The sequence below is a fragment of the mitochondrial genome of Spinacia oleracea (genome assembly GCF_020520425.1).
Source record: "Spinacia oleracea mitochondrion, complete genome".
Lineage (NCBI taxonomy): Eukaryota > Viridiplantae > Streptophyta > Magnoliopsida > Caryophyllales > Amaranthaceae > Spinacia > Spinacia oleracea.
Window position 1 is genome coordinate 126,181 of NC_035618.1, and position 18,820 is coordinate 145,000.

Here is an 18,820-nt window from a genome sequence, read left to right on the forward strand (position 1 = left end):
CTTGCTTGGTCTCATACCAAAATAATAATTCTACTAGTGAAGGTTGCCCGGGTCAGTTTTCCCTGCCCCTTCGGGAAATAGATAGGGCACTTATCTTTGCTCTTAGGTCGGGAATGAGGTTTAAGGCATGAAGTACGGATGATAACATCTCTGGATTCTAAATATCTGTCTTAGATCCCGAACAGGAGTCCTGGGGAATAGGAAATGCACCGGTTCCTGATTCAACAAGAAAGAAAAGGGCTATGCTAAAGGCAGCTTCACACCAAAGAAGGGTATGTACTCCGGCCCTCTGGGAACTTTCTCAGGGAGGGATCATTGGTCGTCCCCACCTGCTTATTCATCTTGAAACCTATCACTATGTCACCTACCAATTGCCTTGCTTGAACGGCTAGAAAGAAGGGCTAGTGCTTGAAAGAGGAGCTACTCGTTACCGACTCGGCTCCTTACTTGTTCCAAGTAAGTAAATAGGAATGACCTTACTCTAACGAGTAAGCAAGTAAGGTAGTTTACTTAGTGAAAGTATTTTGTAATGCTAAAATGCTGAATTCGTAGCAAGGACTTGACTTTACCTGCTATTCTTTCCTAAACCCGTTTAATCCTTAACTAGCTAACTCGATGGGGCGTCAACTGCGGTAATACCAAATGCAAGACCTGGTTCACGCTGTCAAGCTGCTAACCCCTCTTTCTCGTCGGGTGCATTCGTAAGGGAGTTTACTTGCTTACTTGTTAGAGTCAAACTATTGCTTAGTTAAAGCATTAAGGGAGACGGGATTGACAGATATGGGGATGGATCACAGACCCTTCATCAAGGACAGGACTCGCGCATCTAGCACAGACATCTAATTGAATGGATTCGGGATTTCTATCAACATAGATTCAAATTAACTCCTCGGGATCAGAGTTCCCTTGAGGCAAAGAGCGAACACTCTTCCTACGCCACAACCTCCGGCTTAGATTTCCTTTAGTCTGTAACTAAAGAAAGAAAAAAAGAGGGGGAGTGAAAGCAAGCATATTCAGGGCATAAAGCCCTTCTTCCAACAAAATTCTGCCAGCGGGTTCTGGAACAACTCCTTCTTCCTCCCCTCGACCTATTGAAGTTGCCTACCCTAGCCCTAGCTCACTCACTTTGAACTTCGCTAGCCGAAGCCTTTGCTTTATCAATAACCTATCCGAAAGCTTCGCTTAAGCTCAACTTCGAGCTTTAGCGAGTAAACTACCTTAATGCTTTAACTAAGCGAGTGAACTCAAAGAATAAGAATACCAGCGAGTTTCTCTTTCTATCGATTTAAAGGCATCGCATCATCCGAGTAAACAAGCAACGGATGTAATAGCTAAAGCGAAGCTTTTGGGGCGAAGTTGCGCTCACGCGCTATAGTTTTCTTGCTGGAAGGGGAATCCTGCAAGGTTTTGGCTCGCAATAAAGCTAGGGTCCTGATCGAGCAACTAGTAGTCCTATCTATCCACCTCTCCAGACACAATATCTTGAGTACCTATGATGGTGACCACATCGGCTGGCATGTGATGTTTGGACATAGAATCGAGTCCTTGTGAATGGGCAGAGCCAGGTGCTCTTATTTTACGACGGTAAGGACGATTGCTTGCATTACTGACCAGAAAGACACCAAATTCTCCTTTAGGTGCTTCAACTGCGGTATAGGTAGAAGGAGCTGGTACGGAAAAACCTTCTGTATAAGGTTCGAAATGGTGAATTGAGGTAGAGTAGACCGATGATCCTGTAGTCATTTGGCCGGCTATTGAAAGAAAAAGCTTGCATCCGCTCTCTTTATTATATAACCGGTCTCATCTCTCTCCAAACCTAACGTGATAGTTTCCCATCATAAGGCTTTCTATCTATAGATTAAGCCATTACCAAGGAGCTCATTTGTTCAGAACTCAGTTGACTGCTTCTATAGATAAGGCGGAGCGTCCTTGGCTCAGTATTTTCTCACATAGTCGGCCCTACTACAGGGCTTCGCTAACTCGAAGCGCCCCGCTATGACTATGAGAATGGCGCTTTGCTAAGGCCTTGCCTTGTCAGCTTTGCTACCGACGCTTGGCTAAGTCTTGAACCTTCTCTTTGCCCCTTAAGTAGAAAGACAAGAAAGAATTTGTTTTCTTGCTCTCGCTTCCGCATCTGCGCTCGTCAAGCCAACTTTCCTCTTTGGTTTGGGAGGTTAAACAGCGGTTGAAGCGGACATTTTTAAATAACTAAAAGATATATATACACGGTTACGGTTATCCCAAACTGCGTTCTGGAAAAATGGAGGGCACTCTTGTGTTTTAACCTCACTATACTATTCATAGTTGCGGGGCACTGTGTACTTACTACTTTTACGAGAAGCAAGTGAATGGGGCCAGTGCGTGGCGAACGGAACGCTTCATCAAGTCATTTTTCGCCTCACCCCCTATAAATAATAGGAAGAAGGTTTTTAGGGGTAATTGCTTCGCACCTGGCTGTGATAGCCCTCTCGATACCTTATTTGAGCTTTGTTACTAGTGGCCGCTTTCCTGTCGCTAGAGCGCTTTCCCAGTGCACGGAGCCTCAACGAGGAAGTTGACTCGCTTAAGCTCCGCTTTTGTTTACACGCTTATGCGAAGCTTAAGTTGACTCGCTAAAGCGAAGTTTTTGGAAGGTGCTAGTGGTTTATCATTGGGTCAATAACCCTTCCCGGTTCCTCTTTTTGTGCTACTCCTAGGGCGGGAAAAAGATAAGAAAAGAAAATTCTCTTGCTTTCCAAGCCTGTTGCTTCTAAAGACTGCCCTCTCTCGGCTGGATGTTGGCCCAGCCTACTATAAGGATCCCGTATCCAGCAACCCAACCTATACAAAGAAAAAAGTGTTGTTTTTCCTTAACTAGTAGGGGTCCCGTGGTTCCTATGCCGCCGCGTTTCCCGGTCCTTTTCTTTTAGTGCTTCGACCCAAAGCGATAGCTTCTAGCTAGTTCAGTGGATAAGATGGCTGCGCTCCAGCTCACTCAAGAATGGGACGGCAGTGGTCCGCCGGCAAGCTCGTTCTGATCTTGGACGCAGTACATTGGAATCCTGAAGCACCACCACGAACGCTACCGCGCGTCCGCCTGCGGTGCGGTAAGGCACCACCTGTTGTGCCAGCAGCCAACTCCGGCGTGTCAGCTTAGTTATCCTCATCAAGCCACTTACTTGATGTCTAGCTTTCCAACTGGTAGACGCTTTCTTTTCCCCCAGATCAATGAAGAAGAAAGAAGTAAGTAGATTCTTCCTAAGAACCGGAAGCGAAGCGCTATGCCGGGGCGGGGGGACGAGAAAAGAAAGGGCTCCGAAGAGAGAAATTTAGGTTCCCAATGCTTCTCCACGCCCAACGAGATGCGCCAACCTCGGGATGCTTTACTCCTAACCCCACATGGTTCCGAGACGGAGCTTAACCTGAGTCTCGGTTAAGAACGGCAATGATCTACGTTTCGCACGGCGCACGATTCCATGGATAGTTTCATTCGATGTCGTGATGGAGGACATAGCTTACGATCATCGGCTTTGATCATGCCACTAGGCATTTGATTAAGACATTGCACAATGATCCGAACACTTTGTCGCATCTCTTCGATACGGATACAGTAACGATCATAGCGATCTCCTCTGGTACCTACTGGTACGTCAAAATCCAATTGGTCATAAACATCGTAAGGTGCTGCTCTTCGCAAATCCCAGCATACCCCTGGTTGGGATGGGTAGGCCCACCACTTCACTTTCGCTTAGGCCCGAGCCAAGTCAGTGGGGGGACCCTGTCGGGCTCCTTCCCCCCCCAAAAAAACAAACTGTACTTGAGAGTTTCCCTTCATACGGCTCGAATCATTCTCAGATGCCCCGAGAGGGCATCCTTTCCTTCTTTGTTGGGTTGGTTCACGCGCGCGCAAATGAGCACCGGCCGCAACAGCAGGAAACTATGACCAATAGAGTCAGACACTTAACTACATCCGCACGCAAAAGGAATGAATGTGGTTCTGGTTGAGGCTTTCTTTCTCCTGCCTTACTAATAAGGGGGGGCGCAGGGCGTTCGCGGAGTCCATGCCTTCCGTACCACCACAAGAATGTTCTTGGGGGGATCCCGCTCCTAAACATAAGGGGAAGGGGGCCGGGCCTATCATATCAAAGGGGTTGTATAAAGAGAACCCGGCCACTTATTTCATTCGACGTTCCGGGCCCGATTCGACCAACTTTATGATAACAAGAAGGCGAGCTGATCTGCTTTGATCAAGGAAAAAGCCCAGTCAGCCACCAACTCGGTGCAGGTCACGTGACCTACACGGCCTTCGCTTTTTGAGGCTTCCTTTACCCACATCTCTATGTGCCCGCAGCACTTCCATATGGAGAAAGATAGGCTTACCATGTTCCATCAATAGCACTTAACCTATGCCGATTTTGGCGGACTGTGCTCCACCCCGGTGAACTCATGCGGTTCCGACGTGCCCAGAGGCCAGAGGCGAATCCGTTCACGGTCCTACGGACCAACACCTTTCGAAGGCGGGTGGCCCGCCCCACCTAGAACATGTTTGACTGGGCTTACACACATTCGCTCACTTACGCTGTCCCCCCTCAGCTCACCCTAGCCCCGGGCCTTCTTCTAACGTAAGCTACAAGGCTTCACACCAAGTCTTCACTGACATAATATGCATGCTTTAGTAGGGTCAGGCAGAACCGCTGTTGCCCGATGGGAACTTCCCCCATATTGCTATCAATGTCTTCATGTCGCACGACCTCTTAACATTACACCACTGAATCCCCAATCCTTTGCTTGCTGCGCAGTGACAGTACCAATATCCACTAATCGTTGTTTCCAGATACGGTTGCCGGTTGACATCTCTTCTAATTCGTCGATACGAGAAGCAAATTGTTGTGTGGAGGAATCAATATCTCGACATAAGCCAAGAGGCAGATCTTGTGCCACTCCACCTGGTCGTATGAAACTGGCATGCATCCTGGCTCCCGGGACTCTTTCATAGAATTCCAACAATTTCTCTCGCTCCTCAAAAGCCCACAGGAACGGAGTTAATGCTCCCACATCCATAGCATGAGTAGTTAAAGCAAGTGAATGATTTGAAATTCGAGTTATTTCACGGAATAACACTCGTATATATTGAGCTCGTAATGGTACCTCGCAATTCAAAAGTCTCTCTACGGCTGAAGAATGAGCGTGTTCTTGGGCCATCATAGAAACATAGATAGGGTCGACGACGGAACGAAGAACTCACCCTAGATACAGCTTTTTCGTACACGTTCACTTGCATCACATACACAAGTGCTCTCTGAACCGTGCAATAAGGTCACCCATAACACGGCTCTCCTACTTGAGTTACCTTAGCCCCAGGCCATGCTATTCAATGATATTGTAAAAATGAAAGCATAACCTAACAACTAGTATTGAAAACTTGATTGAGGGAGGTTGACGTCTAGTCAATAGGAGCCCCACTTTCCAATCACTAAGAAAAAATCAATCAAAATCACTATCTAAGTCAAGCTTTGTCTGTGATTTTTCTGGCCCCAAGGGAGTTTACTCAACCCATTTCCCAGTCTCTCGCACTGCTCAAGTAAGCGTGCGACTCCATATGAGGACCTCCTTCCCTTCTGCCCACTCTCCGTTCACACGGTTCTCAAAGCGGAGGAGGAAGGGTGAGCAGGAGGTACCACGAGCCCTCTGCCCCACACATCTATCCAGAAGCAAGTGTAGTTCACCGGTTTCACCGAATGCTCTTATCTCTCGGCAAAGATCGTGTGAGTGTGCAGTTATGCTTTGGATGCTTCGCCATAGAATAGATCGAGTCAGTTCCCGTTCTTTTCCGGTGTACTCGCTTTATATCTCCGACACACAAGGAAAGACGCGGTGGGGAAGAAAGCAGCCCTAGCCTCTGTCCGGCCGATCATTCCGCTGGCATCTCGCATTCACGCCCTCGTTTGACTGCCGCTCGGGGATGTAGTTGTAGATATGTTAGTCTTAGTGGGTCGTTGGCTCCACCTCTTATCTCCTTCTACGACATGCTGTTGTCGTTGCCATATTCTATATGTCACTTAGTCATCTCTGCTTCGCTGCGGGTCAGCATCTCCGAAAGAAACGGAGGACTTCATTCAGTGACTCCGCGATCGCCCTCTAAACGATCAAAATAAGGTAAAGCTTGAAGATAAGTTTTGTACTCTATTAATTTCTCAGTCCCTCTAGTCGGGTGGGCGCCGGCCGGTCTTTCGACCAGATCCCCCTAAAAACCGTACGTGCGGGTCTCCCCGCATGCGGCTCACGCCATTCGAGGTGGCCCAGCATTCCTACGTACCTTCAAATTCATTGAGACTGCTCGACCTCGGAAGAAAATTCGCGTGTAGGCAGCGCTGTCTGTTGTACCGTTGACTCTATCTGTTCATGGAATTTTCTTTTTTACATTATCATTATATAGGAATGTAATCGCTAAAGCGAAGCTTTTGTTGACTCGCTAAAGCTCGAAGTTGGTATGAATAAAGCGAAGCTTTTGTTGACTCGCTAAAGCGAAGCTTTCGGTTTGCTGACAAAGCAAAATAAAACTTCCTTCCAAAAGCTTCGCATAAGCTCAAAAGCTCGAAGAGCTTTAGCGAGTAAACTACCGAAAGCTTCGCTTAAGCTCAAAAGCTCGAAGAAGGTTGTTTACATGCTTAAACTTCGCTCCGATCGCTTAAGCGACTACGTTCCTTTACCCCATAGGGCCTTCCATTTCCGTCAAATGACCTGGCCTCTCCTGGTTCTTCCACCGTCCGGGTTCCTCCCTATGCTCCCTCGGCGCGGGCCTACCACGCTTCGCGCCTGCGGCGTTTTCGCCAGACGGTCTTTGCCAGTAGTGCCATCCTCCCCGCTGGCTGTATGGGCGGGTTGTCCCTCGCTGCTGCGTTCTGTTAGGCTATGGATTAGAGGAACAAATGTAGTTAAATGGGACAGCAGGCGGGTTACACGTTCCACTGTGCCGAGATGTGAGGTGCAGGTGGTGATGATCACCCCGGGGTATGCGCTAGCGCCCTTGACAGGCACTCCAGGACCCGCCAACGCTCGTGAAAACCCGGGTCTCGGTCGGTCCTCTATTCTCCCGACCGGAGATGTAGATAACGAGGCCACCTTCACAACCTTCTCCCTTCTGTCCTTATGTTGTAATAAGGTAGGGCGGTTCGCTTGAGTTGCTCAACCGCCCCTTAGCCCGGTGCTCATAACGCGCTACGGAACCTCAAGCGTGCCGGGGGACCAAGCAGGGCATAGCTAGCGGCATAGGAGCCGACTCGGCGTCAGCGGCTTCGTGCCGCACTGGAGTAATCCAATATGTGGTTCTGCACGTTCCACCACTTCTCCGTTCATTTCCAATACTAATCGTGAAACACCATGAGCAGCAGGATGTTGAGGTCCGAAATTCGAAGTGAAATTTTTGATCTTCCTAGTAGTCATTGGAAAAAGGGAGGAAATAAGAAAGAGATTATTCCCTAAGAGCTTGTCCAGTACCATCTATACCTAAAATGAAAAAAGAGTTCTTATCTTAGGCGGGGGCAGGATTCGAACCTGCAATCTTCAGGGCATGAGCCTAATGAGTTTTCCAATTACTCTACCCCGCTTCTTCCCCCCGTCCGACTTGCATGTGTTAAGAATCTAGCTAGCGTTCCTTCTCATGGCCCATCCATCCCCTTCTTTTCTACCCTCTCTCTTATTCAATTGATAGATTGATAGAAAGATGCGGGAATGATTATAATACGATGATAGCACCAATGATAGAAGCAGGGGCTAGGAGCTACTCATTCTAAGGATTTTTCGGGATACTGATCGAACAGATCTTCATTCCGGGAGAGTAACTACTCGACGAGTTAAGCGAGACAAGTCCAATTGAAAGAGCCTAGGAGTCCCCGGAAGATAGAGGCAAGACAAGCCAATCCATTCTGCCTTTGCTTTGCGCAGACGGATCACTCGCGGCACACATTCTATATGCTCAATGATTCCAATGCGCTTTGATTTCATTTCTTCGCTTTCGGAGATCGCCTTACTTTCATAACATCTGACGCTATACTATATATGTTCAGATTTTCTTATAATACATAACATAATTTTTATGAAAGTCAAAGAAAGAGTCCTCTAGGAAGCGTTACGTTCAGATGCCCTTTATAAACTTATGACCTCGCGGATGGAGAGGGATTCGAACCCCCGGTATTCCTATCAATACTTCGGTTTTCAAGACCGACTCTTTCAACCGCTCAGACATCCATCCCCTTCGCCCGCCCTGGAGCCTAAGAAATATAAGTGGCTTATCTATGTGATTCGCTACGCTTTGCTTGCGCCTATCGGTCTATTGCCTGCCGGTTAGCGAAACTTTTCCGGTAGTACGAATCGCTACGCTTCACTTGTTTCTATATGATAATATGCACCTTGGTTGCTGCGCTCCCCGCGGGTCAAAAATAGCAAGAGAGTGAAGAACGTATGTAATCGATTAAGCGAAGCTTTTAGAATGGTTTAGAAAAATGAAATCCTAACTTGTTCAAGTAAGCAAATAGTAATTACCTAGATTTTAGGGTAATAATAAAGGTTCTCGATCAATCTGATCTTTATTCTGTGCTAAGACCTTTCTAAGAAAGAGAAGCAATTAGTGAAATTCGATACATTAGATTCTTAAGCTTCAGAACGAAGATGGTGAGCTGGTCCTGTAGCCGCCTTGTTCTCTGTCTGTTCATAAAGTGTCTGACACAGACGCAAAGTCATTTCCATATGACCCCCACCTATAGAGGATAGGAAAAGCTCAGGCAGTGAATGTGTACCTGACTTTTGAGTCTTTACTCTTTAGTCTTCCTAGAAGTAGTAGGAGTACCCGTCGATAATTGATCATTTAGGAAAGATCCGATAGCAAGTGACAGCGAGCTAGCTGTTGAGAGCCCAGAGTCAATCTGCTGGAAGCAAAGCATTGGTAGAAGAAAAACATTTCACTTAAGAGCGAGACTCTTCTCCTGTCACTAAGACTCCTGTAACGCACTAGCGCATGCAGATAGAGAAGAAACAGAGTCCCGGCCTCCCATAAGGGAATTGAGTTAGAAGAAATCCACTTGAAGTGCCCAAAACCTTCTAATTACCGACTTCATTCCGATCGCTTAAGCGACTACGTTCCTGAACTGCTAAGAATTTCCTCAATTGAGCTAGTTTCCGCTTTTCCTTACATTGCAGAGTCAAATCAGTATGGTTGGCAGCCAGTTGCCCTTGAATAGCCTCCAACTCATTTCTAATGCCATCAATTCTCTCATCAAGCCTAGCAAAATCTCTCTGATGAAGAGTTTTCAGACCAGCCTTGAGAAATTTCAATTTCTGCCATAATTGGAACATAGCAGTCCCTGTAACCTCCTTGTTCCACCCTTCTCTCACTTTCTGTATGAATTCAGGATGATCAGCCATGTAGTTGAAGAATTTGAAAGGTCTGCCTCCTCTTTTAAGTTCCATATTGCAGGTCAGAATCAGGGGAGAGTGGTCAGACAGCCCTGGGTTCAAATACTCTCTGTATTAGTATAGACAGTATGCCATCCTGTGTTTCCAAAAGCTCTGTCAATTCTAGAACTGATTCTTTTCTCACCTTGCCCCTTATTACTCCAAGAGAAGAAATGGCCACAGCTTTTTATTTCAACTAAATCTGTATGTTCAATAAGATGTTCAAAGTCAACTGTTTCCTTGGCTGTAACAGGATTACCATTTACTCTGTCATCAGAGTATAGGACTGAGTTGAAATCTCCCATAGCAACCCAAGGTCCAGTAATAGTTGCATCTAAGTGCTCAATATCCCTCTACATAGGTCTTCTAGTGTCTATAGCATGCAGTCCATAGACTGCAGTAAAAGCAGCACCAAAATTCCCATTTTTTTTTTATAAAGCTATGAATAAAGGACTCAGTTTTAGCCACAACCTGGACTGAAACCACACTATGCCTCCAAGCCAACCATATTCTTCCTCTAGGAGAGAAAGAGTAGTTATTCTCCCAATGCCAATCCGTTCCAAACTTCTGCCTTTTGACTATTCTGTTCTTTAACCTTTGTTTCAAGTAAAGCAAAGACAGCTATATTGTTATTATTAATAAACCTCCTTATTTCCCCTATTTTATTGGGGTCATTCATACCCCTAACATTCCAGGTACAGATATTCATAGTATAGAGTGAGAAGTACCTTCCTTACCCCCACCTCCATCAAAGGAAAAGCGAGTCTGATCATCAGTGACCTGAGCAAACCCCAGATTCATAGAAATAGGTGTTCTAGGATCCCTTTTCCTTCTAGAGACCACTCTCCAGCCATCATCCTCCCCTTGGGTTGTTTTCTCTATTGTATTCACCTCAGTATTTGTTGTACACACAATAGGTTGTTTAGGCCCCTCCTTGTGAATAGGAACAGTTTCTTTCACAGGTTGTGTCTCCTTAGGTTGCCAGACCTGTTCAGTTTTCTTCCTAGCTTGCATTACAGGCTTGGGTCTGGTATTGTTCTGTTGCATCCTTCCACAATCATGTCCAACTGTCTTACACACTTTACAATAAGGGGGGAGCCAGTCATATATCACTTTCTGGTTGATATTAGCTCCTGAAGGGTCTTGAATCACCACAGTTCTAGGCATGTCCTTAGTAACATCCACCTCTATCAAGATTCTGGCAAAGGAAACTCTCATCAGCATATAGAGGAACTCCAATTAGGCTACCAATTCTACTGAGAGAATCAGGCCCCCAACAGTTCAGTGGTAAATTAGGTAGTCTCACCCACAAAGGAATCACCCTCAGAATTTCATCTTGGAAATTGAAGCTAGCAGACCAAGGTTTGATAATCATAGGTCTACCAAAGAAAGCATGTGGTCCAGATGACAACACTGAGTCCCTATCCAAAAACTTCGCTTAAGCTATAAAACAAGCAAGGGCTGAGCATGTAAACAACCTAAAGCTCGAAGTTGAGCTTAAGCGATCGGAAAGAAGTCGCTAAAGCGAAGCTTTCGGTTTGATAGATCTGAATCTTGTGTTTATGGGCGTGTATGGATCCCCCCAGCTTTGATTGCTTTTCACCTTTTCATATAATGAAAATTAGTTTATACCATTGACATTGATAGTTGTAAACAGATAGATAGTGTGCATTGATGGATAGCAATGGTAGTTAAGAGCATTCCTAGGGCCGGTCTCTTTCTTCCTCCCCTTATTCCCGCTGCAGTTGATGGAGAAGCATTGAGCAAGGCAAGGAGCCGAGACAGTCTTAGCTACAATCTCTGCCCTTACCTGAGTATCTTCCTTATCGTCTGAAAACAGAAGAGTCTTTTATCGAATCGTCTCTTTTCAAGGGAATAAGAGTGAAGGAGAATGCGCGTCATCGTCTTCTGATTCTGAGGAAGTTGACTGGCTAAAGCTATGCTTTTGTTGACTCGCTAAAGCTCGAAGAGTTTAAGGAGATTCGCTAAAGCTATGCTTTTGTTTACACGCTTATGCGAAGCTCTTGGTATGAAGTCGCTAAAGCGAAGCTTTCGGGTAGTCTTTTCAAAAATGACACCATGCATCCATTCCAGCAAAGCAGTCTTCAACACACAAACTTGTCTGCTACAATTTCCAGGCTGCTTCCCCAAATGACCAGCACAACCAGACCTGCTCAAAACATCATCACAGCAGCACTGTCACCCCACCACTTCCCTCTAACTGACCTTACATCATCAACAGCAGCAGTCAAGGCAGACAGCAACCATACAGCCCAACTGCAGAACCATAAGCTCAACATAACAACAGCCTTCAGTATCCTAACTGCTTCCCCATTAGAAACTGCCAGCAAACTGCAGTCAGCAGAACATAAATAAGAACAGGGCAGATCAGTAGCAGATCAGAGAATCAGCAAGCAGAGATCAGAACAGAAACCCCAGCTCAACAGAAATAAGTGAAACAGGACCCAGCAGTCCCAGAATAAGCCCATGACAGAACAGATCTGCATCACAGACAGCAGTTGATCAAACCAAGACCTATCAGCCTCGGTCCACTTCCTGCCAATCAGCTGCTGCACTCTAGTGCACACATCAAACTGTACTCTCTTGATCAAGGCAGCAGGGGTCATAAGAGCAGCATCCCAATATGCCTTGTTCCTAGCAAACCACAGAAACCAAGGCAGCAAGACATGAGAACACAATTTGCCTTTGAACTCTACTTTTGCAATTCCTTCCCCATTTCCTCCAAAGCTTCTCAAGAGGCCTACTGTGAATGCCAATCCAGTTACAGAGTCACTGTTTACACATATTACTATACTGACATTGAAAAAACACATGATTTGCATTTTCCATATCAATACCACAAAGTAAGCAATCCCCACAAACATCAACCCCTGCTTTAATTAACCTGTCCCTTGTTCTCAGCCTGTCATGAGCTAGCAACCAAGCAATAAAAGAGTGCCTTGGAATGTTATACTTATTCCATACCCAATAAGTCCATGGAACTGTCTGAGCCTCCCCTTTCACTTATAGCCTGCTTTAATGGTGTAAGCATTGCCAGAACCCCACCCATTTGACAGGAACCCACCCTTCATTTCCATCTTCAGTCTACAGATAACCTTCCAAGACCAACTGGCTTCCCTAGGTGGGACATACTCCCACCAGTCCTGCTGTTTTAAGTACACACTATGTACCCATTTCACCCAAACATTATCTGCTTTTTTAGCTACAGCCCAAATATACTTCCCAAGATAAGCAATATTTCGAACACCTAAACCACCATTGGCTTTAGGCTTACAAACCACACCCCGAGACACAAGACTTAGTATAAGTAGCAGTCCCTTCCCATAGAAAGGTCCTACATATACTATGAATTTTGCTCAAAACAGACACAGGAAGCATAAACACACCAGCCCAGTATAGATGAATATTCATCAACACAGAATTAATCAACTGTAATCTGCCACTATAAGAAAGGTGTCTTGAAAACTCTTACCCGTTTGAACATTTTTTCCACTAAAGCATCACAATCAGAAACATTTCATCTTTTAGTAGATAAAGGGATGCCCAAGTATCTGAAAGGAAGAGAGCCCACGGAGAAACCAGAAGCATTCAAAATACTGTTTTTCACATTTTGCTGCACATTTCCAAAGTAGACAGCAGACTTTTGGGGATTTGCAGAGAGACCAGAGGCAAGGGAGAAGGTATAGAACCCCCTAAGCAATAAAATAACAGACTGAAGATCACCTTTGCTAAACATGATCAAATCATCGGCAAAGAAAAATGAAGGGAAATAGCTTTACACATAGAATGATATTTGAAACTTGGAACAGTTCCCACCTTATTTAAGATTCTACTTAGATACTCCATGCACAGCACAAACAGAAGGGGAGAAAGTGGATCCCCTTGTCTAAGACCCTTCCTTCCAGGGAAGTAGCCATGCAAACCACCATTAAAAAAAAAAATGGAGTATTTAGGGGAAGTGACACAGAGCATGATCCATTTAGTGAAGCAAACAGGAAACTCCAAGGCAATCAACATTTCATGAAGAAAATCCCAACTGATAGAATCATAAGCCTTTTTAAGATCCATTTTAACCACACATCTAGGAGAGATCGATTTCCTATTGTAATGTTTAAACAGATCATGGCTAATCTGTTATGCACAATGTATCTATCAGGGATGAAAGCACTCTGATTTGAGGAGACTATATCAGGCAGCACAAGCCTAAGCCTTGAACATAAAAGCTTAGAAATCGTTTTGTAGATAACAGAGCAATATGCAATAGGCCTATAGTCCATGACACTCTTGGGTTGGTCAGACTTAGGAATCATAGTTAGGGAGGTACTAGCAATCTGCCCTAACTATTTACCACTGTTAAAAAAATCCAAGATAGCTGCAATAACATCCATCCCCACTACATCCCAAGAATCCTTGAAGAACTTGCTACTATAACCATCTGGGCCAGGACTTTTGTTATTAGGAATAGAAAAAAGAGTTTTCCTTACCTCATCAGATTGAAAAGGTAAGCATAATAACCTTTTATGCTCATCATTAAGCACTGGACCATTCTTGATAACATCAACATTCACATGAATTCTGTCAGTCACTTCAGACCCTAGCAGTTGAGTGTAATAATCGATGAATGCATGAGGCACATCATTAGGATTATTGATCATTTGACCCTGAGCATCCTGGATAGCAAACACTTTCTTTTTCTTCTTTCTTGCTTTAATAGAAGCATGGAATAAAGTTATGATCCCCTCCAAAAGCATAGCTTTAGCTATTACAAATCCGAAAGCTTCGCTTAAGCTCAAAAGCTCGAAGAAGGTTGTTTACATGCTTAAACTTCGCTTTAGCTTGAAAACAAGCAAGGGCGAAGTTGCGCTAACGCGCTATATCTTGGTCCAAAAGCATAGCTTTAGCTATTACAAATCCAAAAACTTCGCTTTAGCGACTTCTTATCCTTTGAGCCAATGAGCTTTGGCTTTTTGTTTCAGGAATTTCTTCTTAGCTTTTGAGAGAAACAAGTAATTACGCAAAGCTTGTTTCTCTTCAACTGCTAAATTAGTATTACTAGGATCAGCTTGCAATTGATTCTGAATGGCTATCAGGTTTTGATTTGCAACATCAGCCTGTTTCTCAATATCTGAAAATAAAGCAACATTCAGATTTTTCCTTTTTTAGATGTTTCAGTTTAGTTACCACCTTATACATACAAGTCCCTCTGATATCTTCCTCCCACACTCTTTTCACAGAAGAAAGAAAACCCGGAGCTTCTGCCCACATGTTGAAGTATCTGAAGGGGCAGTTCCTCATCTGAGAAAGATTGGTAAACTGGACAATCCCAGGGCAATGATCAAACCTCAGTCAAAAAATGTAGAATCAGGCATAGAATCCAACCAGATAGAATGAATTAAAACCCTATCTATTTTACTGCATACTCTATTCACACCCAGCTGCTTGTTGGTCCAAGTAAAAAAAGGTCCAGTAGCTTTCAGATCTTGTAGGTCACAACTATCCACACACTGCCTAAAATAATGAACCTCAGCCAGACTAACAGAAGACCCATGTCTCTCATTCTTGTTAAGGACATTGTTAAAGTCACCTAAAACAATCCAAGGATCAGCCATACGAGCACCAATTTCACATAAATCATGCCAAAGGTGCATTCTAGATTCTAGCTTGAATGGAACCCACAACAATCCGAATCAAATCCAGATGCCAATCCAATGAGTTCGATTTCCCGCAGCTGGAAGTCAAGCTAGCAGCGTAGTCGCCGACAGAGAAAGAGAAGACCAGATCTTGGACTTGCAAGCTCTCTCGATGTAGTGCCTTTCACTCTGCTACTTCAAGATATTGCGTAAAAAAGAAAGGGAGGCCGCTCCTTCAAACCTGACTGGCCCCGATCCCCATCCAACCCCAGCTACTGGGCAGGACCCGGCGGAGGATAAAAGAATAAAACAAGAAAAAATAGCGCGCTTACTTGACAACATGGTGACACTGGAAGAAGAGGTAAAAACACTTTGTTCGCGTGATGCCGTTTTTATGTCTACTAAAGATTGAAAAGAATTAAATGAGGACTTAGATCTTATTTTGGACATGTTGGATAAACTTAAAAAGGATTGAACTTTGAGGCTCCATTTGTGACTATTGGACAAATTTCTCCTTTTGTTTTCTTCTTGTTCTTTGCCATAACACCTATTCCGGGACAAGTTGGGACTTGTTGTTTCTTTGTGGTCGTAACAGCTATCAAGGAGACGAAAAGCTATGTGAAGTAAAAGAAAGAGGAAAGGGTCGCCGACTGCTACTAAGAACCTAACAGAACTTTTCAAAATGTGGATTCTAAAATTGTGTAGGTCGGGGTTGAGAATTGGGAGTGGCAAAATCCACGAAATATAGCTGACCCTCTTTTCGCAACAAGGTAGCCGTAGGGAAACCAGTGGCTGGATCAAATCCTTATCCTCTTCTTCCGCCTACTCCATTCCCCGATTGACCGCCTCTCAATCCAAAAGCATAGCTTTAGCGATTACATACCTATACTATAGCCCAAAGAAAAAGGTTTGTATAATCGTAAATGCCTGTTCAAAGAAAGGACTTCCCGCACCGAGAGTGTCCAGGCTATCATAAACCTGGGAGAGATATTCCAGATTGTTGGGGTCCACCCCGGTGAGCATCGCATCTAAAACATCGTCCATCATTTTTCCGTGTGGTAGCACAATATGCTCAGCTTCTAATAAAGCACTTTTCTACAATTGCTTCTTGGAAGGTATCCGATATAGATTCACGTACCTTCTCCTCGAAATTTTGATTAGTTACGCCAGCTGGATTTTCATTAGTCGCCGGACGAAGTCTAGCAACTCGAAAAACCGCCAGAATCCAAACGCACGCCGGAAAGGCTCAAGCGGGATTCCCCCTTAGTTCTATTAGGAAACTTAAGACTAGATTGTCCAGTCCAATTCATTGTTCATGAATTTCTGAATTCTTTCAAATTCTCGCTCCTTGCAGGCGGAGCGGCATACCGAAAAAAAGAAAAGCGTTATCGGATTTGAAGCGATGACTTAAGCATAAATACCTCGCTTTTGTTCAATTATAAATAAATAAAAATTTTGATGGAGATTTATAGCATCATTCAAGTAAATACAGATTAAGATCGTAAAAACATGAGCTTGTAATATAGCTACACCTAATTCAAGACCGGTTAATGCAAGAACTATAAATAAAGGACCAAGATCTCCTATGAAATATAAAAGATCATTCATACATAGCATAGTCCAAGCGAACCCACTTAAAATCTTTACTGAACTATGACCGGCCATCATATTAGCAAATAAACGTATTCCTGAGCTTAATGCGCGAAAACAATGAGGGATTAGCTCAAGGAGTACTAAAAAAGGTGCTAACGGCAGTGGGACTCCTGCAGGTAATGAGAAGCTTAAAAAATGAAGACCATTTCTTTGAAATCCCACTATAGTAATGCCAATAAAAATGGAAAATGAAAGACCCAAAGTAATGAGAAAATGACTTGTAACTGTAAAGCTATAGGGTATCATACCCTGGAGATTACGAAATAACAAAAAAGTAAAAGTGACCAAGATGCAAGGGAAAAACTTTTGTTTCACATTTCCGGAAAGACCCCCTATTTGTTCGTTTACCAGGTTCAGCACGAAATCATAAATAAGCTCTACCAAGGATTGCCAAACATTTGGTACTGAGTTTCCTCCTCCCTTTTTAGTAACAAAATGAAGCAGAAGTAGGACCAAACTGAGAGTTAGCAGCATAAACAAAGATGGATTTGTGAATGAGAAATACAAGTTTCCTATTTTCATAGGAATCAATGGGAGAATGGAAAATTGCTCAAGTGGGCTGAAGGCCGTAATCGTAATAAACACTTTTCATTTCATCCCTCTAGTTCCGCTTCTTGCTCCAAAATGAGGAAAGACTTGTCGGAAATCACCGGTTGGGTTGGTCCGACCAAGAAAGGCATGGGAGTCTTTGGGCATTGCTTTCTTCTCTTATTCCATTTCTAGTTGGATGAAAAAAGTGCTCCTAAAGGACTTCTCAAGGACCGAGGAAGTACTATCCAAAAACTTCGCTTAAGCAAGTCAACTACCATACTTATTCAAGTAAGCAATCCGAATGTCCGATTGACAGCCTGCCATAAGTTCATATGGTGTCGTGAGCTTAAGACCGAAGGATGAGTTAAGGAGGAACAAGGTAACCATACGGTTATAATCTGGAGGTAAGTGAATAAAGGCAGCAAAGCCAATCAATCTCATTTAGGATCTCGCCTCTTTCTCTTTCAAAAGAAATTCGAGTTGTACCTAGTTAGGAATGATAGGAGGGGCACCCACCATGATAGACTAATGGGTCAGTCTCCCGGAGATATTGGCCCGTTTAATGATGTAAGCAATACAAGCCGTTGAGCTTACTCTGAAATTGCTCCCAGCGACGCAGATGATTCTCCCATTTAAGTTCCTTAGAGCCACTGCTTGGATCCTCACAGCACACAGCGCGCGCATAGCCAAAGTAGTTTTAAAACGTGAGACGTTAGCCTCCCTTTCGCTTCTTTTTTTCTTTTTTCATGTGTACCGGTAAGATATCAGCAAATAATAGGTCTAGCGTTTCTGCATTATGGACTTTTTCGAAGAATCGAGAATCTTTTCATCTCGAATTTTTCCACATTCTTTCGCGTGTTCAACCAGATTTAAATAAAAAAATGGACGAGTGGCGGCTCCATATCTTTAAAGACATCAAGGTATGCCTTAGGTAAGTGAGAACAAGTGTATTTGTCATAAAATTGTCGTGTACCGTGTAGATAGGAGCATGAAACTTATACATTTCTTCGGTCACTCTCATAGCAATAGATGCATCAGTTTGATTTTGTTGACGTATGAAGTCGCTTATGCGAAGCTTATGGAGCAAGAAAACGCGTGAGCGCAACTTCGCCCGTTGCTTGTTCGGTCTTCTTATGATCTCTCTTGTCAGAAGAGACTCTAAGAGTTACCTTATCTTTCTTCCTTTTGACCTTCTCAAAAACCCATATAGAATGGGCTTCCTTAGACATATAATTCTGGGATGTGCTAAAGTAAGGGTTCTCATAGACCACTGGGATCTCACAGGTAGAATAAACCCTACCTATAAGGCGGCCCGATCAGGTTCTCTGAGTTTTGAAAATGCTCGTTCCAAAACTGAAAGCATAGAGAGGCTAACATACTGCTTTCTTTGCTAACGGGAAAAATAGAATGTTTCAATGCCGATCTTATATCCTCATAAGTAGTTCTTTGAGTATTTCCATAGATAATGGAAAGATGCTTTTAACCAATTTCCTATCAAGAGAATCTTCCTTTATTGTCTTGAGAGTGGGTGTTAGATCCTCCTTATCAAGGAAGGA

At 44.1% G+C, this 18,820-nt stretch overlaps 2 protein-coding genes and 2 non-coding genes across 4 annotated transcripts; all 4 read right to left on the reverse strand.

Moving 5' to 3' along the window:
* Window positions 1-1,452: 1,452 nt before the first annotated feature.
* On the reverse strand, window positions 1,453-7,422 carry nad7 (NADH dehydrogenase subunit 7). Its single transcript has 5 exons — window positions 7,286-7,422; window positions 6,117-6,185; window positions 4,728-5,194; window positions 3,450-3,693; window positions 1,453-1,714 (listed from the first exon to the last, which is right to left on the reverse strand). The coding sequence occupies exons 1-5, from the start codon at window positions 7,420-7,422 to the stop codon at window positions 1,453-1,455; spliced, it is 1,179 nt and encodes a 392-aa protein (YP_009414551.1).
* Window positions 7,423-7,512: 90 nt separating this feature from the next.
* Window positions 7,513-7,586, reverse strand: trnM-CAT_4. Its single transcript has one exon. It is a non-coding gene; the product is annotated as a tRNA-Met (tRNA).
* A 557-nt stretch (window positions 7,587-8,143) lies between these two features.
* Window positions 8,144-8,230, reverse strand: trnS-TGA. Its single transcript has one exon. It is a non-coding gene; the product is annotated as a tRNA-Ser (tRNA).
* An 8,257-nt stretch (window positions 8,231-16,487) lies between these two features.
* On the reverse strand, window positions 16,488-17,255 carry atp6. The gene has a single exon. It carries the CDS (start codon window positions 17,253-17,255, stop codon window positions 16,488-16,490), a length of 768 nt encoding a protein of 255 aa, YP_009414552.1.
* Between the last annotated feature and the right edge of the window lie 1,565 nt (window positions 17,256-18,820).